Consider the following 18,845-nt stretch of genomic DNA (forward strand, 5'->3'; position numbering starts at 1 on the left):
TATTAAGAGAGCTTCACTCAAGTATGTTTGTACATTTGTGTGACTGTTGTGTTTTTGTCACTTTTCTCCCCCTTGTTCATTTGAAGAACCCCCAACATGTTCTCCTCAGCAGTTTACTTGTTTCACGGGAGAAATTGACTGTATCCCTGTGGCATGGCGCTGTGATGGGTTTACTGAATGTGAAGACCATAGTGATGAGCTCAACTGTCCTGTATGCTCAGAATCCCAGTTCCAGTGTGCCAGTGGGCAGTGTATTGATGGTGCCCTCCGATGCAATGGAGATGCAAACTGCCAGGATAAATCAGATGAGAAGAACTGTGAAGGTATCCAAAATTCCTGGGGCCTGGTTGTGTCGTCTTTTTTTCCATTAATGTTCAGTTGTTTGAAATTTAGAGTATTGTTTTGGCTTAGTAGATTTGGGGTTTTTTCAAGTGCATTTGACTTTATGTTTAACCTAATAGCATGTTCCAAATTGTTGTTTTATTCCACTTAAACATAAGTTTAAGTGGAGTAAAGGTCTATACACCTTAATAAGCTATACATAAGGTCTATACACCTTAATAAGCTTTGCAGATTGAGGGATGAGGCACAAAAGTTAGACCTTCAGTATGTAAAAATAGTCCTTGTTTCCAGTGAACTCTGAATTAGTAGCTTTGTTTATTACAATATAAAATAGTTTCATATTTTCCTCTTTGCACCACTAACCTTTAACATGGTAAAAACAAATTCTCTAGAATTGTTTAATGTCTAGAAATGCACATAGAGGGCACCTGGGTATCTCAATAGGTTAAGCTCTGCCTTCCGCTCAGGTCATGATCCCAATATCCTTTGGATCCAGCCCCATGTCGGGCTCCCTGCTTAGCAGGAAGTCTCCTTCTCCCACTGCCCCTCCCCACTGCTCATGTGCACTTTCTCCTCTCAGATAAATAAATAAACCTTAAAAAAATGCACATATATAGAATTCTTTAATTCTTATCAGAATTATTAGTGAAAGAGGATCCTAATTTCATATAAAGAACAAAATAGGAAATTTCCTGCTGGATTTCCTTTTTTCTACTCTTTTCTCTCTACCAATGGAAATCCCCAGAGAATAATTTTTAAGTTATATTTTAAAGTCTAATTTGTTTTTCATTTACACCCAGAAAGTACTTTTTGACTTTACATGCTAGTAAAAATAAGTAAACTATTTACATTTTTTCCCCCAGTGCTTTGTTTAATTGATCAGTTCCGCTGTTCCAACGGTCAGTGCATTGGAAAACATAAGAAATGTGATCATAATGTGGATTGCAGTGACAAGTCAGATGAATTGGATTGTTGTAAGTAGGACTAAAACCTTATATAATGCTCTTACGGGAGAATTTTTAAAATACTTTTTCCTTTTCTTCATAGGTGAGTTTCTCTTATAATTAGTATTTCTTTATTAAGAAACAAGCATTAGGGGTGCCTGGGTGGCTCAGTTAGTTAAGTGTCCAGCTCTTGATTTCAGCTAGGTCATGATCTCAGGGTTAGGAGATCAAGCCCTACATTGGGCTTCCTGCTCAGCTGGGAGTCTGTGTGAGAGTCTCTCCCTCTCCACCTGCTGTGCTCTCTCTTTCTCCCTAAAACAAATAAACAAAAATCTTAAAAAAGAAGAAGAAGAAAAGAAGCATTAATATTAAGTTAATTATTTGTACCAGGATGTTTTTGTTTTGCTTTACTAATTCCTTACAGATAGCAGTTTTCTTTGCACAAATATCTTCACAGAAACATTAAGGAAAACATCAGAAAGGAATAAATATTATTTTGCCACAACTAAAGTTAGGAAATGCTCAAACCATTTAGATATGTAGAAATCAGTGGTGTAAACTTGAGATTCTGAACATTAGCCCATGTTTATCATCTCTCACTTTTTCTTGACATGTTTCTACCAGTTTCTTAATGACGTTAAGAGCTTCCTTAAAGTGAAGGCTGAGGATTCGTAGGCCAATATATACCCCTATGCCTAAGGACTCTAGCGTACATAACTGATAGTTTCATCAAGGTTCATAACTATTGACAAATGCCCTGACATAAAATATATCCCAAAGTGATAAACTTAGTTCTGAATAGAATTCAGCATAAGGCAGGTCTACCTTGTCAGACTGATTTAATGGAATTTAGGTAGAATTCATTTAAAAACTTTTTACACGTAATGAAAACTTCAAGCTGGTATTTTTACAAAATTCAAATGGGGTCCTTGCTAAGACTTTTAGAACCTATTCATTTATTCAGCAGGCTTTGACTGAATACCTGCCATGTGTTGAGGTTTCCTGTACCAAGTTTCTCAGAGTCCTCTCTGGTTGAGGTAATAGTAAGAATAAAGATTTTAAAGCTAAATGGAGATGGATTTTAATTCTAGCTCCACCTCTTACCAGCAAATTATTTGTTGTTATCTTTAAAATGAAAATAATATTTAGCTTGGTGGCTGTGAGAAAATGAAACAATTCAGTGTATATAATATCTATGGCCCAGCTCATAGTAGACACTCTTGATAAGGGAATGTAATAAGTGATACTAAGTGTACTGTAATAGAGATCTGTGTAAGTAGTAGCATCAAAAAAGAGAGTGGTCCCTTCAACCCCAGCCGCCAGCAACTTCTTCCTAGAAACATCACCAAAGGCAAGGGAAGCAAGGACGAAGATCAAGATCAAAAGCTTTTGCACAGCAAAGGAAACCGTCAACAAAACCAAAAGACAACTGACAGAATGGGAGAAGATATTTGCAAACAACATATCAGATAAAAGGCTAGTATCCAAAATCTATAAAGAACTTATCAAACTCAATACCCAAAGAACAAATAATCCAGTCAAGAAATGGACAGAAGACATGAACAGACATTTCTGCAAAGAAGACATCCAGATGGCCAACAGACACATGAAAAGTGCTCCATATCACTCGGCATCAGGGAAATACAAATCAAAATCACAATGAGATGCCACCTCACACCAGTCAGGATGGCTAAAATTAACAAGTCAGGAAATGACAGATGCTGGTGAGGATGTGGAGAAAGGGGAACCCTCCTACACTGTTGGTGGGAATGCAAGCTGGTGCAACCACTCTGGAAAACAGCATGGAGGTTCCTCAAAAAGTTGAAAATAGAGCTACCCTACGAACTGGCAATTGCACTACTGGGTACTTACCCTAAAGATACAAATGTAGTGATCCGAAGGGGCCCATGCACCTGAATGTTTATAGCAGCAATATCCACAATAGCCAAACTGTGAACAGAACCTAGATGTCCATCAACAGATGAATGGATAAAGAAGGTGTGGGGTGGGGGTGTGTGTACACATATACACACACACACAATGGAATATATGCAGCCATCAAAAGAAATGAAATCTTGCCATTTGCAATGAAATCTTGCCATTTGCAATGATGTGGATGAAACTAGAGGGTCTTATGCTGAGTGAAATAAGTCAGAGAAAGACAATTATCATATGATCTCCCTGATATGAGGACGTTGAGAGGCAAAGTGGGGGGCTTGGGGAGTTGGGAAGAAAAAAATGAAACAAGATGGGATCGGGAGGGAGACAAACCATAAGAGATTCTTAATCTCACAAAACAAACTGAGGATTGCTGGGGGGTGGGGTTGGAGGGAGAGGGTGGTTGGGTTATGGACATTGGGGAATGTATGTGCTATGGTGAGTGCTGGGAAGTGTGTGAGCTTGATGATTCACAGACCTGTACCCCTGGGGCTAATAATACATTATATGTTAATTTTTAAAATTTTTTAAAAAGAGAGTGGTCCAATCTTTAGGAATGAAGATGGGGTTCATCAAGGAAACAACATCTTAGAAAACTGGTACTTAAGATTGGGTCTTGATCAGTGATAGCATTAATTAAACAGATAAATGGAGAGATTGTATTCCAAGCAGAGGAATATGCTATCCAAAAACAGAGTGAAACAGGCACCTTTGCGAAACTACATGTAACTGGGATTGCCAGAATACAGGCAATGTCTTGAGGAAGGGTATCAGCAAGAGAACATGTAAAGGTGAGATCAGAGAAGACTTTACTTTTCTTTGAAAGAGCCTAGACAGCATCCAGAGTAACAGAGAGCCATTGAGAAGCTTAAGTAAAGGACTGGCATGGCTATGTAATTGTGAAAGCTGTAAAATTAGATGGATTTTAAGTATAAGATTATAGGCAGGGAAATGTTAGGTTGATTGCTTTCACACTTTTTGATCACATCAAGAGGAATACAAAGATATGGGTGTTCACATAAAGAAACAGAAGCGTCATACAGCAGTACTTATTCATATGATATAGAATGTATTCTGAAGTTCTCTGTTTTTTTTTTTTTTTTTTTGAAGTCTTCTGTTTTTTTTTTTTTTTTTTTTTTTAAAGATTTTATTTATTTATTTGACAGAGAAATCACAAGTAGATGGAGAGGCAGACAGAGAGAGAGAGAGGGAAGCAGGCTCCCTGCGGAGCAGAGAGCCCGATGCGGGACTCGATCCCAGGACCCTGAGATCATGACCTGAGCCGAAGGCAGCGGCTCAACCCACTGAGCCACCCAGGCGCCCAAAGTCTTCTGTTTTAAAGTGAGGATTGCAACCCACTAATTTTTTTTCATCATCTGTTGGCTTGCAGCCTCTAATTTAAAATACTTAGGAGGCTCTTATAGTTCAGGCAGAAGATGATTCTCTAAATCAAGAGAAGCAGTGGTGGTGGAAAGGAGAGGTTAGATTTTAGAAATAGAATAAAAAAGTTTTTGTAACCATGACAGGTTTAGGTTGACTTACAAGCACCACACTGAGTGACTGGAGTCATTAACGGGAACATATAGCAGAGACTGAAAACTGAAGAATCATTCCATATCTTGGGCTGCAGATATAATATTTGTCTGATATAGGTTTTTTATTACTTTTTAAAATTTAATTTAAATGCCTTTGATTTGCCACAGGTGCCATCATTTATTTATGATCTGCTTTACCCTGGAAGCCACAAAACCTGTTGGATATTGGTGAAGATGAATGCAGGGTAGATAGGTTGCATTCAAGTTGTCAATGGGATATCCCATTGAAGCTATTCGGGAAGTTGTTTTCAGTTGTATAAGTCTTTAGCTCAAGGGAGAGATTTGGTCTCTTTATTAAAGATAATTGAAGCTGAGACAGTGGATGAACTCTCTTAGAGTCCTTCTTAGTAGAGGAAAATAGCGGGACAGAGACAGAACTCTGGCAAACACCTGCACTTAAGAGATGGAAAAGAAGGAAGCCAACAAATGGAAACAGAAAAAGAATAGTCAGAGGTAATAAAACTAAGAGAGTGGTATTTTGGAAGGATATTTATTACACATTTTTGAGAAGAAAACAAGAGCCATCGGTTTTGAATGGTTGGAGAGGTCAGTAAGATGAAGAGTTTAGTGAATGGCAAATAGGAGAATTTTGACTTTTGTCAGACAAGTTTCACTGTGGCCATGAAGATAGAAGCATGATTTCAGTGAGTTAAGATATGAAGACTAAGAATTGGAGATAGTGAGTATAAACTATCCTTTCTTGCATCTTGGCATTAGAAGGCAATGTCAAGGCACTGGAAAGGGATAAGAAAGATAGATGGCTGCTCACAAGGAGTAGGGGGAATCTGTATCCCAGAGTCCATAGACAAAGTATCTAACTGCCAGCTCCTGCATATTCTGAAACTTAGTGATAGCATTTTCTCTCATTTATTTAATCTAGTGGAGGGCAAATTTAGCTGTGTGGGTGGGAGATTTAAGGTAAGATGAAGCAGAAGAAAGGTTTTTAAGGAATCTGCAAGTGTAAGGCCCCTGAATGATCAGCCGGTTAAGCATCTGAGTCTTGATTTTGGCTCAGGTCATGATCTCGGGGTCATGGAATTGAGCCTCTTGTAGGGATCTGTGCTCAGCAAGTAGTCTGCCTTCGATTTTCTCCCACTCCCTCCACCTCTGTCCCTCATCTCTGCTCTCACTCTTGCTCGCTCACTCGCTGTCTCGGGGGGAAAAAAAAAAAAAAAATATATATATATATATATATATATACACACACACACATGCACGCACGCACACACACGAACGAAAGAGCTGCAGTGTGAGATACGGTCCGACTATTCAGAATGGAACCATTTTCCTTCCAAATAGAGGAGTAATGCTTTAAACTTGAGCCCTTTTACTGTTTACCTTTTCCTGTGATACTGATGCCCCCTGCTTCTAAAGCTTCACATAGCTCACGAATCTGGTAAAGGTGAATGCCATGGGCAGGATCTTCCTCTCGTGCTCTCTAGTTCTGGCCTTTGTAAGTACTCAAGTCTTGGAGACCTCAGGCAGTAGATTCACCCTAAAAGCACCAGCATATTGGGTGTAAGAGCTAATGCTCTCTTTAGCTTCTAATCTCCCTTCACCAGGCCTGGATGTTACTTTTCAAACCTAAAATCATGCTCAGAGCTGCTTTTGGCTTCTTCATTATGCTGGGTAAAACATTTGATGACTTTCCTAGGTCCATCCCTTTTGAGCCTAGAATTTTCTCAGAAATTCAAAATAACCATGTTACTTTATGACATACAAAATGAAGTAGAATAAATTTTATCTATGTGTTTAGAACTTAATGACATTTAAATCTATGATCCACTTTTTTTTCATCAGTTTATAGATATACTTTTCAATGTATTGTTTTATTTCTGTCTTCACTTAAAAATAGTTCATTTTGATTTCTAGTGATACTTAACCTGTATACCCAATGGGGCATGGTGAGTAAGTATTTATAGAAACAAAAAAAATGGTTGTGCGTTGTCTTCACTAGACATTCTACCAGAAGCCCTCTTTTTAATAACTATCTTGAGTCTACAGTTATTTCTCCTTTATATAACTGTACTGCATTCTCATTTTAGATCCAACTGAGGAACCAACTCCACAGGCCACCAACACCGTTGGTTCAGTTATTGGAGTAATTGTCACCATCTTTGTGTCCGGAACTATATACTTTATCTGCCAGAGAATGTTGTGTCCACGTATGAAGGGAGATGGGGAAACCATGACTAATGACTATGTAGTTCATGGACCAGCTTCTGTGCCCCTTGGTTATGTGCCACATCCAAGTTCTTTGTCAGGATCTCTTCCAGGTGAGTTAAGACTGATCCACTGAGAATCAAGTCTGGGATCCTGGCAGGGTTGCCAACTTTCCATTATGAAACAGGGTATTACCTAGAGTCTGTTTCAAACTAGACTACTTTGGGTTTAAAAGATTTTAAGAACAAATGTTCTCTTTTACTTTTAGCACTCTTTTTATAAAAGGTTATGAAGCAAATATATAATAGTGCCCACTTAAACATACCAACTGCATTTATTGCAGATACAAATACACTGCATTTTTGGATGTCCTCTCCTGAAAGTAAATCACTAGACATTGGGTGGAGAGTCATAAACCACAGGTTCTTTAGGCACACTACCAGGGGACCTCAGTACTACAGAGCCCAGCAACTAAAGGTGGGGGAAAAAAAAGATTAAGATTCCTTTTCAGCAGAGATTTGGAATTAGCTGAGTGATAGTAAGGAGGGATATATTAGGCTATGCCTAAGTAACAGCCAGAAATTCAATGTCCTTGGGTAGACCATATTGCCCTAGGGAGGTATAGCTTTCTTTTCAGTGCCTTCTGGTGCCTATAGTGAAAAGAAGTCTTTTTTTAATGAATATGGAGAAGGAAGTGTCAGGCAAAATCTCTCAAAAAAAAAAGAAATTTTTCTGGGTATAAATCTAAGAAAACGGTTAAGATTTTTGAAACTGTTAATGATTCCTTATTGCTATAACTATTTTCAGTTAGTGAAATATGGGAAGTCACTTAGAAAATAATAGAATTTTTTCTTTAGCATCAGTGGTTGTGATTCCAACAACATTTGCATCCAGAAGATGAAGAAGTAATCTGTACTTTGTATTAATGTCTTTAAAACTGGATTAGTTTCCTCCTGAGTAAATCTGTTGTTTAATCTGTCCTGCCCACGCTCCGTAGTCCTTTTCTTCTGCAAATCCTCTAAAGTTGAAAACGTCTTATTTTGAAGAGTTCTGCTTCTGTCCTTGGAGAGAAGGGATGGTGGTATTTACTTGGCCTTGTTCTAGGCCAGCTCTCAGAAGTGTTCACTTCTAGAGAATATTCATTTCTCTTCTCCATTAAGTATTTTCAATTATTATTAGGAAAAGAGAGCATAAATTGTTTTGAAATCAAACCATTTGGCTATTGGTATTTGTAATCCTAGTATTGAATAAAACCTTTTTGTGGGTGGAAATAATTCTTATAGATCTGATTCATCTTCAGTATTTATCCTTCATTTTAGGAATGTCTCGAGGTAAATCAATGATCAGCTCCCTAAGTATCATGGGGGGCAGCAGTGGACCCCCTTATGACCGAGCTCATGTCACAGGAGCATCATCAAGTAGTTCTTCAAGCACCAAAGGCACTTACTTCCCTGCAGTAAGCAGTCTGTTTTTCTTTGTTTGACTTTAAATGCTAAGTTAAATGGGATCCTAGATTTAAATGGGGGTACTCAATGGTAATTAAAGTTTGGTACTACTAAAGATGGTAATGTAAAGAGTTTTTTAGTGTAGAATTTAGGCATAGAGGGCTTACAGGTAGGATTTACCACTATCATGCAAGCACCCTTAAATCTAAATCTTTAAGTTACCATGTAGTAACCAGCATGTTTGAAAGCATTAGGCAGTAATTTCATAGTTTGGGTAAAAGTAGAACTACTGAGTAGTATCTCCTGAGAGGGTTAGAATCTACATTCTGTGACCTCTCTAAAAAGGAAGCCTACCTGGTATTTCTCCCAAGTCAGTAATGTTTTTCTAAACATTTATAATTTTAAAAAATCAGAACCCAGCTGTGCTGAACTTAAATCAGTGACTTACAGATTTCCTTCTTATCACATTTCGCTGTGTAGCCGTGATGAAATGGTGTTCTAGGAGTAGAGAGCCCCATTCCTAAGCACTATTGGAGGTCAGTTCTTTGGGAAAGGATTGTGCTGATCCTGTAATGGAAAGGAATACCAAACAGATGAATGAAGAGCATGTAGGAAAGTGTAATGGTCTTTATGTGGCATAGACTATTATTATTTTAATAACGTAATTATTTTTCCGTTTAGATTTTGAACCCTCCGCCATCCCCAGCCACAGAGCGATCACATTACACTATGGAATTTGGTTATTCTTCGAATAGTCCTTCTACTCATAGGTCCTACAGGTAATGCGTATCTTCCTCTAGTATAATCAAGGTATTTATTAAAAGAAAGAAGGACTCTAGTTGTGGGTTTGATGGAGCCCTACATAAATAGATGATGGTAACTTGAGAGAGAATAGGCATTTTGTCTTGGTAGTGCTAATGTTGCCCCTACCACACATCCTTTTCTTCCAGACATTATATATTTTTTTAAAGAGAGTCACAAATGCTAGGTTTCAAAGTAATAAAGTAGAGCCCCTAATTTTTTTGGCAAAATTCTAAGGAAAAGTTACCCACCAAAATAACTGATCTCAAAATAGGTGACTGCTCAAGTTAGGTTTGACCGATAGTCTAATTGACATAAGATAGTCTATTGACATAAGACTGTCTAAAACCCCATCCTTAGACTGTCAATCAAACCTAACTTCAGAGAGTCATGAGAGCTGTAAATAGCAGGGAGAGTAAGCACAGATTTCGAGAGAAATCGAGAGAAGCTGAAGTTCAGGCCTTGCTTCACATACTGTATTACAATCGGGAATGAAAAATTTCTCATAAAATTGCTTGGAATAAATCATGACTCACTAAAATGAATGAAATATATTTGTAAGACAGAAAGGGGGAAATTATGCCTCTCTGCTACTGTGTGTCTGTAGAGCATAGTGAGCAGGAGTATTAGTGTATTGTATCCTTACTCTCTTCACTATCTTTCAAAGGCCAGCAGAAAGTCAACAGCGTGATGATCTCTAAGTACTGAGTGTTGTGTTTATTGGCATCCCTGAAGTGCCTGTTATCTTCTAGTTAAGGTGTTTCCTAGACTTGTAGTCAAATTATCCTGATACAGCCTTACAGATGTAGAGAAGCCAAGTGGAAACTGTTTATAGCATCTTATTCAGCACTTGCATTTCATTTTATAGATAAGACTGTTTGAGACAGGCTTGATTCTGTCTGATGTTGACATTGAACTGATGTTTTTGTGTTTTAAGTGTTGATTTCCTTGCCACTATTTTGTTCTCAAAAGCCAAAATAGGAAGCGGAAACCTGTAAACTGAAAAAACAAAATGAAAGACCTTAATTTTTATTTTTAAAAAACTAATTTCTTTGGGGCACCTGGCTGGCTCAGTTGGTAGAGCATCCAATAACTCTTGATCTCAGGGTCATGAGTTCAGGCCCTGCATTGGGCATGGAGCCTACCTTAAAAATAAATAAATAAATAAATATTTATATTGAATAAAACATTGATTAAAATGAACATAATTGCATCAAAAACATTTCTTATTTGAGATTTTTGTCTGGACTGGAATGTAAAAGAATTTTGTTAATTTTATTTCCTTTCTTCTTAGCTGTTTTGTTTTTTTTTTCCTTCCCCATGAAAATGGAAGTGTTGGGCCTTTAAATGTTGAGCCAGGAAATTTCACCAGGACTCAATGTATGATTGGACAGAAAGATAAAACCTAAAAAGTACTATGACATCATGTCAATATTGGTAGTGAAAACGCTTGGGAACCTGCTCAGCAGGTCATGTAACTTTTGGTCTTTGGCAGCCATTTCTTTTGAGGCAAACCCTGGGTGACACCAAATGGTGTATATATCTTAGGATAGTATCTTGTGGCAGTCTGTAGCACTGGTCATCTTATGGCTTGTTCCTTCAGTTTTACACATGCTCCTACCCCTCTCTGGTAGTCACTTTGTTTGATGACAAAGCGTTTGTAGAAACCTTGATTGGGATAAATATGAAATAAGAACAGCTTTACGATATTTGGAATACAAGTGGTATATGAGGTACGGATAGAAGTAGAAACGATAGAAAGGCTAGCACTTCTAGCTCTTCTCTTCACTGGTGTGTTCATATCTTCTCAGTTCCTTTTTTATTAGTGAGCCATGCTGTAAACTTGATTAACGGCTGTAGATTATTTGAAAAGGTGGAACAATAAGTGTAAGAAATAAATTAGGTCTCAAACACATATTGGAAAATACACTGTCCCTACATTATTTAGATATTTAGAATTAATCATTTTGTTCTTAGGACAGTATGCTTGTCTGTATACAGGGGATCAAAACTCTTTCCTCCAAACCATAGCACTCTTTCTTGGCTGATAGTGACAGTAATGGGATGGATATGCCCCTTAGGCTGTCTACCAAAATTCAGCATGGCTTGCACAATATTTGTTTTAAAGAGAGAATGAAGTCTTCAGACATTTTTTAGATTATGAAGTTAAATTAAGTTTATTATTAATAAATTAATAAGATTATTAAGTTAAAGAATGTTAAAGGAATACTAACATGATTGAGTAAGATTAAATATGTGAAGACCCATTCTTCTCACAGACTATGGGGCAGCAGAAATTGGTGGGGCACCTGGACGGCTCAGTGGGTTAACCCTCTGCCTTTGGCTCAGGTCATGATCTTAGGGTCTCCAGCCCTGCTGCCCCCTCCCTCTCTGCCTACTTGTGATCTCTGTCTGTCAAATAAATAAAATCTTAAAAAAAAAAAAAAAAGAAAAGAAATGGTGAGGTCAGTCCACTATATAGACTAAATGCAAAACGTATAACAGACTTTCCAGAGATGATAATTAAGTACAACTTTGAATATAGTGAAATGGTTTAACTTAAGGTATAAGAACACATCCAGAGGCTAGGTTGAGTTTACCTCTGTATGACCAACCTATCCATTTTTAAATGCCTCTAGTCACATTTTATTTGCAAATATGAAATGCGTGCTATCTTCCTTTAATTGGTCATTGCAAATTGTCTCTTGGTCTGTACAAATTTAAATTGTAGTAGCGCATTATCTTCAAAGTGAAGTTTACATTTAATAATTCTATATTCTGATAGGGAAAATAGCTTTTCTGTAAAACTAAGTGTCTGCTTCTCTTGATTTTCCTCCTATACCAGCTACAGGCCATACAGTTACCGGCACTTTGCACCCCCTACCACACCCTGCAGCACAGATGTTTGTGACAGTGACTATGCTCCCAGCCGGAGAATGACCTCAGTGGCAACAGCCAAGGGCTACACTAGTGACTTGAACTATGATTCAGAGCCTGTGCCTCCACCTCCCACACCCCGAAGCCAGTACCTATCAGCAGAAGAGAACTATGAAAGCTGCCCACCTTCTCCATACACAGAGAGGAGCTACTCTCATCACCTCTACCCACCGCCGCCCTCTCCCTGTACAGACTCCTCCTGAGGAGGGGCCCTCCTCCTCTGACTGCCTCCAATGCAAAAATGTAAATACAAATTTGGTTGAGATCTGGAGGGGGGGAGGGAGCTATTAGAGAAAGATGAGGCAGACCATGTACAGTTAAAAATTATAAATGGGGTAGGGAATACTGGAGATATTTGTACAGAAGAAAAGGATATTTATATATTTTTCTTAAAACAGCAGATTTGCTGCTTGTGCCATAAAAATTTGTATAAAAAATAAATTTGTATTAAAAGTTTTATTTTTGCAAACTAAATACACAAAGCATGCCTTAAACCCAGTGAACTGACTGAATACAAAGGAAACAGAAATAATAAAGGCATCACTGACCAGGAATGTCTGGGCTTTATTGATACCAAAAAAAAAAAAAGAGAGAGAGAGAAAAAGAAGAAGAAGAAGAAGAAGAAAAATTTAAGTCCATCTCAGAGCAGCAAACCACAGATACTTGGAAGTAGCCAAATAGCCTTCATGTTAACTAACATTTGAGGGCCAACAAGTTTAAGAAATCACGAAAGGGAAAAAAAAGGAATTAAAACTAACTTTGGACAAAGGGCTTTGTTTTCTCTAGGAATCCAATTATTTTAGTGAGGAAAATAGGTATTTATAAAAATCCCTTCTGGGTGTTGCTATTTTAGGAGATCAGCTGTCTGGTAAGAAGGTGTGGGGCTCTTTGTGTGTGCAAGTCTTCTGTCCCTACCTTGGAACCCACAACTTCTGGCAAAAGAATTAATTTTTTCACTAGGTGTTTTTTACCTTGCTTCCTCCCCCAGCAGCTTTCTTTGTAGGACATTTTGCCAAGATATCACAATTTATTCACAACTTTTTATCTGAGGATTGATTAAATGGAATTTCCTAAATTAAGGTTGCATTTTAATATTTCTACTAGCTCCATTCCTCTGTAGGCTTAGCTCTTCAATTTGACTGCTGTTTTTGCATAATGATCAAAGGTTAGACATATTATTGCTCCTCTTCCAAGATTGTTTTAATGCTCATTAAAAATCTTTTTACAACACATATAGGCAATGTTTAAGAATTACAAATTTAACCATTATGTTTTTGTTGTAAATTAATCATATATCCTTGCAGTACTTTCAGCACATAATATCACAATATGAAATCGTTTATATATATATGTTTTTTTCCTAGTAAAACATTTAAATATGTTCCAGTTAGAGACAATCTATTTAAAAAGAGAATTTTTTTTGTTATCATTAGATTTTCCCTTTATTAACTGTTTGTGACATTTTCATGTTCTTTAGGTTACTTTTTCTCAGAACAATGTCTACATACATACCTCTTTTAATGTGTGACGTGAGTTTAATATCTTCCTGTTACCCAATGTGAATGTTAAGATTGTTTTCAAATTATCCACAAATTATTCTTATACTCACCTCTTATATATTTTTGTGTGTTCTCTCTTATCCCATTATGGATTAAGATGATTTAACAAATTTATCAATATGGATTAAATGAGAAGGCCAACCTAGTAACTTCTCAGCTGTCAGAACTTGGGTGGAGGGGAATAATGGAAGGCTCTTACATAATCAGCCTGCCCCGCCTGGTCCTTGGGCTGCTGCATCTTTAGCTCTCAAGGGCTGACGAGGGACAGTTCTAGCACTGCTCTGCCACCTTGCCACAAGTCAGTTTCCTGCTTTTTACGTGTTTCCAGCACTTCTCTGCTAAAACAAAATGTTTTTAAACTAATGTATTTTTACTTTACCAGATGTCAGTCAATTAGTTACCAAATGATTTTTTTTTTTTTTTTTTTTTTTTTTTTTTTAAATTCTGTCTTGCTGAGGCCTCCTCTCTGGATTTTCGGGCCAAGAGAAAACAATGGAAGAAGAGATTCAGAATTCTGGCAGGGATGAAGTAAACTTTTTAAGCAATTAAAAATACCTAAGGAATCTTTTTAAAGAGGAAAAATATGTGGTTTCAGAATAATGCTTAGATTGTTGGGGACACCTGATATGAATCAGGTGCACTTGATTTTGCATATAAAGAAATGGTGATCCATCAGTGTCTTGCATTTCAGGTGAACAAGCATTAACTCTTCCTGTTGGTAGACAAAGTGCTCACAGTTTAACAGAATGGACACTGGAGTTGTATTCTGTGACACGAGGCCTTTGATGCTTAAATGAAGATAGAAAGGTTAGCAATAACTGGGTATCAATTAGAATTTGAGAATTCTATATGTTTACATTTTTATTGTGCATCTTTATCCGGTGGGCTTCCCATGTGGAAACTTGCACTATAATGAATTAAGAAGAATACTGCCTTGTTATATCTCAGTCCAAGTGCTTGTACTGCGATGGCAATGGCCTCTTCTTGCAAAATACTGATTTGTGTGCCAATTTGTTTGAAATTATTTGAAGGCAGTTCCGCTTAATCTCAGAATCCTCTTTCTGGGGTATTTGAGATGGATTCTTAATGTTTTGGGGAGGGTACCTTTAAATGAGAGAATTATCAAAATTCAGGAAAGATTGGCCCTCAGATTACATGGACAGTTAAGCATAAGTAAACTCTTTTGATTATTAGACACAAGAGGTTTAATTGGAGAAACTGCAGATAAAAAAACATGAGCACAAATCAGGGGAAAAAGTAGAAAAGGATTTAGAATTTGGTATGTTGCTATATTCATTATCCATGAAGAAAAAAAGAATAAAATGTTGTTAGAGTCATTAAATACTGAAGTATTTAATTTTGAACATATGCCTTATTCTATTTACTGATGTGATTAAAATTATCTGAGAAATGAGCTCTTGCATAGCATACTTTTTATGTACTATGTAGTAGACTAGACTTCATTGAGGTGGTCTTTTTAACTCTGAACAGTGGCCTAAGGGATTTTGCTGCTTAAATCGAATAATGGCATAGTCACAAGGAAAAAAAACAAAACAGAGTTAAGGGATAGAATTCTCGGTATTAATTTTTCTTTCATGAAATTTTATTATGCCTTTGACGCTGCTGCTATTCTGTAGTAGCTTAGATGTCTGTCTAGCAGGAAATTAGTTATTTTAATATAAAATACTGTATGATACACCATGAGGCGCTATTATGACCCTTGAGAACAGCTATTCTGAAGAGATGATATATATTTAGAAATGAAGACTTTACAGTACATTTCCATCTATAGGCCATTAATTTGGGGGCAGGACTTTTGAGCAGTAAAATTTTAGCATGAATTGATATATTTGTTCATCATTTTAAAATACTCTAAAGTCAGTAATTGTATAAGGCCAACTCCACCATTTGCATTAGGTAGCCATTAGTTTTGGGGTAAAATCTTTTTGTTTTGCCGTCAAGGCCTATTAATGCAGAATACTTCAAGCCGAGTTAGTAGCTGCAGCTTAGCTAGCCTATTGATGAATCTGTGTATGTTTGTGCAACCTGATACCAGCCATCATAATAGACTACTTCTGCTTCTCTGATAGTTGTGCTGGTGGAGTCCTGTGCCCAGATTCAATTCCTAGAAATGTTTTTAAAATTGTTTTTTCTCTTGCAGGGGAAACTTGCCACTTTATTGAATTGGCATGCCATAAGAGTTGTGTATTGGTTACCATTACACATCTAACAAAATTGAGAAACAAAGTCTTGGGCTTTTCATACCCCAAGCTTTTAATAAGCTTAAGTCTGTATAATGACATACGTAGTATGTTTGGAGTGTGGCTATGAGTATGTGAATATCAGTTGGCCAACAAATGTTTGGGCATCCACAAATGAGACTATACATGAAGTGTAGACAGGGACTGAGTCATGAGTTTATAATCAAGTGTTGTTTAAAACATGTTCTCAGAATTCTTGAACTCAAATTTAATTTTATTTGATACTCCTCTCTTTATCCGAAGCCTAAAATGAGCCAAGAGAAATAACAGATGATTTTAGAAAGTACTGGTAGCATATGTGTGGTTTCTGACTTCTGGGATGGCATCATTTCATCATAGTCCCAAAATTTGGCTTTTGAAATTTTCAATTTTAGGGGATAACGTTTTACATTTATAGTTTAAAATTTTTAAATTATGAGCATCATGAATCCATATACTCAGGATATTTCCATTGGACTTGATTCTGCATCTCATTAAACTAAGCCTGCCCCTGAGTAGAAGGGGGTAGTCAGTAGGAATCTTAGATCTTACTGACTACCCTCCTCTCCCTCCTTCAGTCCAGGTAAATTTTACTTGGTTTTCCTTTTTCATAACACATCCTTAAACTGTTGTTAAGTTTATTGCAGGAAAAAATCTTCATGACTTTACAGATACAACTATAAACTATGTGATTTCTTGTACTCAGAGTATAGACCTAACGAAAACTAACTTATAGATTTTCACCATTATGTAGGGTTTACCCAGAAGTTTACACCAAAGATTTAGAAACAGTGTGCTTTTGCTTACGCTTAACTGTCCATTTTTTTTAAACAAATATAAGCAGGATATATGTATATACCTAAATATGAATATTAAAAGGAAAAGAAAGTGAATAAATCTAATTTTACATGAAATTAAATATCTGGGGTTAGTAGGAAAATTTGAAAAGAGTTAAGAGGATACCAAGAAGCTTAAGCTGGACTAGCCTTATTTGCAAGTGAAGGATCTGGTGCTGCTTTCAGATGTTTATCCTTTGTGTTTTTAAATTTTTTTCTTAAGCTTTAATCTTTGTTATTGTCTTAAAGTCAGCTGGTGTTTCTTGTTCATGGACTTTGGTACGATGGTGCTTTGCAAGGATGTATTTATATTTTAATGGCCAACATTTGGTCAGCCCTTGTCCACTATTCACTTCCCCCTTTTTGTAAAATAAGTGCTTTAATTGTAAACTGTATAAAAATACCTTGTATAAATCCCCTTTTGATTATTACAATAAGCTGAGTTGTAACAAATGAAATGTTGATTTTTATAATAAAACAGTGGAAAATAAAAGTGTCATTTCTTTTTAGCAAGAAATCAAAACAGCTGATTGTGCTTTGCTGTGACTAGTGTTTGGGAGACAACAAAACCCACCTTTATTGTTTACATTTCAAGTAAAATACAACCTTGGAAGAGAGGTTTGAGAAGGCCTGTTGCATACTGCAGTGTTTGGCCATACCTGTGTTGGGAACAGAGAAAAAAGAAAACATTTTGTGCTTCCTGCGCTGGTTTTCATTCAACTCCTGGAAGGAACTCCGCTGTGGATGCCGAACCTCCCTCTTCTCCAAATTAGCATTAAAAATAAACATTGCTCCTCCTGATGCAGAGTCCAGTATGCTATGATACTGAAGAGTAGCAGAATATAGCACCTCAAAATATGCCACTCGGGCTTCTTGATTGTTTTGCATCAGGTAGGTGCTTTAAAAACAGATACAGGGGCGCCTGGGTGGCTCAGTGGGTTAATCTGCCTTCGGCTCAGGTCATGATCCCAGGGTCCTGGGATCGAGCCCCACATCAGGCTCTCTGCTCAGCAGGCTCCCTCTCTCTCTCTATGCCTGCCTCTCTGCCTACTTGTGATCTCTGTCAAATAAATAAATAAAATCTTTAAAAAAAAAAATAAAAACAGATACAGATAGAGGGTTTCTTTGAGCTCCCCTTACCAGCCTTAAGACAGATCCTTTAAAAGGAGCACATGACATAAATCATAAATCCCCTCCTGGAGAGTTTCATCAACCAGGGATAATTGATTCTTATCATAAATAAGGGGACTAGAAAAAACAGCCTGATAAACTTTGCTACAACTTTCACACCTCCTACCTCCTCTCCTAAGGGCCCCTTCATCTTTCCTGAAAGTCACTCTTTCCCAAGAGGCCTGCATCATCCCTCGCCTTTTCCTATTAATATGCTATTTATCCCTTGCCTTTTCCTATTAATATGCTATTTAAGCCTGAATCCTAAGTCATTTGGGGGAGTTTCTTGGTATTTCCCGTGTATACATAATAAGTGTGTACATAAGATGTACACATTAATAAAATTTCTGTTTGCTTTCTCTTGTTAATCTGTTTTTTATTACAAGGGCCTCAACTAAGAACTTAGATAAGGGTAGGCAGAATATTATTTTCCTCCCCTACAATACTCTTTACAGAGAGGAATGAAAGAAACAATGAGGACTCAAAACCTCTACTTGAGTCAAAGTTGTCTGGCTTAACAGGAAGAGAGGAAAGTTTATTATCTGGCATTAGTTAAGCTCAAACATCGGGGTTAGATGGAACAAATGTTAGTGTAAAGGTCTTTTCTCAGCAGATGCTCTCGAGTAAGTGAGCTTACCTTGACTTCTTCGCTGACCCCTCCCAGTCTTCTGGAGGGCAGCTATGCTCACCACTATACCACTAACGCTCACTCCCAGTCTTCTGGAAAACAAAAATCATGAGTTGTGCTGTTCTCACTCTAGTCAAAGAAAGGAGAAGCAGAACCATGATGGTTTTGCCTGATTTAAAGGCAGGCTCAGAATGGGAAGGACAGTGCAAGTTGTTTCAGGTCATTCTCTCTGCAGGTGGGTTTTCTG

The 18,845-nt window shown here is 37.3% G+C and overlaps 1 protein-coding gene across 3 annotated transcripts in view; it reads left to right on the top strand.

Annotated features, from left to right (window-relative positions):
- The window catches only part of LRP6 (LDL receptor related protein 6), a 170,996-nt gene extending 153,703 nt beyond the window's left edge, over positions 1–17,293 (top strand). For 2 of the 3 annotated variants that reach the window (XM_059186068.1, XM_059186071.1), the window contains 6 exons: positions 87–323; positions 1,206–1,316; positions 6,865–7,095; positions 8,302–8,438; positions 9,109–9,209; positions 12,071–17,293. In XM_059186068.1, coding sequence (XP_059042051.1) covers positions 87–323; positions 1,206–1,316; positions 6,865–7,095; positions 8,302–8,438; positions 9,109–9,209; positions 12,071–12,368 — 1,115 coding nt within the window. In that variant the 3' untranslated portion in view covers positions 12,369–17,293. The remainder of the gene's footprint in view (positions 1–86; positions 324–1,205; positions 1,317–6,864; positions 7,096–8,301; positions 8,439–9,108; positions 9,210–12,070) is intronic. The other variant, XM_059186069.1, reaches the window with a different exon arrangement.
- Positions 17,294–18,845: the final 1,552 nt, after the last annotated feature.

The sequence above is a fragment of the Mustela lutreola genome, chromosome 8, assembly GCF_030435805.1.
Source record: "Mustela lutreola isolate mMusLut2 chromosome 8, mMusLut2.pri, whole genome shotgun sequence".
NCBI classification, from domain to species: Eukaryota; Metazoa; Chordata; class Mammalia; order Carnivora; family Mustelidae; genus Mustela; species Mustela lutreola.